Source organism: Seriola lalandi, unplaced genomic scaffold (genome assembly GCF_002814215.2).
Source record: "Seriola lalandi dorsalis isolate HSWRI2012SDOR001 ecotype SW California unplaced genomic scaffold, Sedor1 jcf7180002054956, whole genome shotgun sequence".
NCBI classification, from domain to species: domain Eukaryota; kingdom Metazoa; phylum Chordata; class Actinopteri; order Carangiformes; family Carangidae; genus Seriola; species Seriola lalandi.
Genome location: NW_019525507.1, coordinates 20,227 through 21,778, shown reverse-complemented (window position 1 = coordinate 21,778; position 1,552 = coordinate 20,227). Strand labels below are relative to the sequence as shown.

The following is a 1,552-nucleotide window of genomic DNA, read 5'->3' as shown; positions in this document are numbered from 1 at the left end:
TGAACGTGTCCCATGATGATATTTTCTGATGTTTAGATTGTTGCAGGTCACACAGATAATAACAGTTCCTCACTTACAGCTGCCTCACCTGGATTCTCTATCCTGAGAAAGGTGTTGGTCGTCAGTGTCTCCTCAGCATCACTCAGTTCACAGGTGTATGTTCCCTCATGATGTGGAGATAAGTTCTGCAGCATGAGGCTGCCTGACTCTGACACACCCTTCACCTGCTGCCTCCACCCCTCTGAGACTGAGGAGGAGACGTCAGCTCTGGTCTGGTTCAGGATGATCTGACTGTGGTTGAATCTCCAGGTGAGACTGAAGCCTGTGAGGGAGGTGTTTGAGGCAGTGCAGGGGATCGTTGCTTCAGTGTGTGAACTGCTGATAGTAGCTGTAATAACAGAACGAAAACACAAACATTTTAATGTGGATCTGGTTCTTGATGACCTGTCTGAACTGGCTTCTCAGCCGCTCGACTGCCAAACTCCACTGACAGATAATACTCACACAGTCGCCACAAGGTGGCTCTCTTCCTGTTTCTGCGAGTGCTGAAGGTGCAGCTGTAGCCCACATCTGTATCAGTATCTGAAGGTGTCACATAACTCCTGATGTTGTAGAGCAGCTGTTCAGTCTTCTGTTTGGTGGTGTTATGGTGGAGATTCGAGTTGGATGGAGGGCTGGTGGACCAGGTGAGCTCAGGCTCAGGGTAGATCTCCTCTGAGCTGCAGGTGACCCTGTTTTCTACCTGCTGGAGGTCGACTTGATCAACTGGAGCTGCAAAGAAAAAGAGGATGTTGATGCTGTTCATTTTTAATTAACCAATTTGACAACAAAGTTAATGGATCTGTGTGTTTCTCATACCGTCCACTTTCAGGTTGATAAATGATTCCTTGTTTCCTCTGATGACGCTGGTGTGACACTTGTATCTGCCCTGGTCCTGAACCTTGACCCCTGTCAGCTGGAGTGAGGCGTTTCCTCTGGAGATCTGGTCCTTGAACAGTGACGTTCTGTCTCTGAAGTGCTGGACCTGGTGTGCGAGCTGGTCTTGGTTGTGGTAGAACGAGTGGACACGTAGGTTTCCTACAGTCACCTGAATCCAGTGTATGACCACATCAGTACCGCCCTGGAAGCTGCACGGTAAGATGCAGCTCTCCATGACAACACAGGACACCTCAGAGTCTGCAACATCAGGTACAAACATCCAGCAAGGTTGACTTAAGCAGAAATATAATCCAGGTCAGCTTCTTTTAGGAGAGTTTGTTGATGTACCTCGAAATAAAGATTTCAAATATATTCACAGACATGTAGGAAAAAAAACAAAACAAAATTTTCTCCTCTGCTCCTTTATTAGTCATAAATAATAATGAAATGTTGCAGCCAGTATATATTGTAGAATATAGGTCTGGTGTGCCGTAAACCTGCAGTAACAGAGGACAGACTTGATCTGACTGCATAAATCATCATGTAAATCCTTGTGCCAGTAAATGCAGCACCACAGTGAAGTTTCACATACAGACTGTAGGTAATTATGATCGCTAGGTCATAAACATGCTTC

At 46.1% G+C, this 1,552-nt stretch overlaps 1 protein-coding gene across 1 annotated transcript in view; it reads right to left on the bottom strand.

The window, feature by feature from the left end:
* Positions 1-18: 18 nt before the first annotated feature.
* Positions 19-1,552, bottom strand: part of LOC147817444 (CD276 antigen-like) — a 3,704-nt gene continuing 2,170 nt past the window's right edge. The window contains exons 4-6 of the mRNA XM_087170682.1: positions 859-1,176; positions 505-771; positions 19-388 (exon numbers count right to left, since the gene is read on the bottom strand). Of these exons, the coding sequence (XP_087026808.1) occupies positions 48-388; positions 505-771; positions 859-1,176 (926 nt within the window). The 3' untranslated portion in view covers positions 19-47. The remainder of the gene's footprint in view (positions 389-504; positions 772-858; positions 1,177-1,552) is intronic.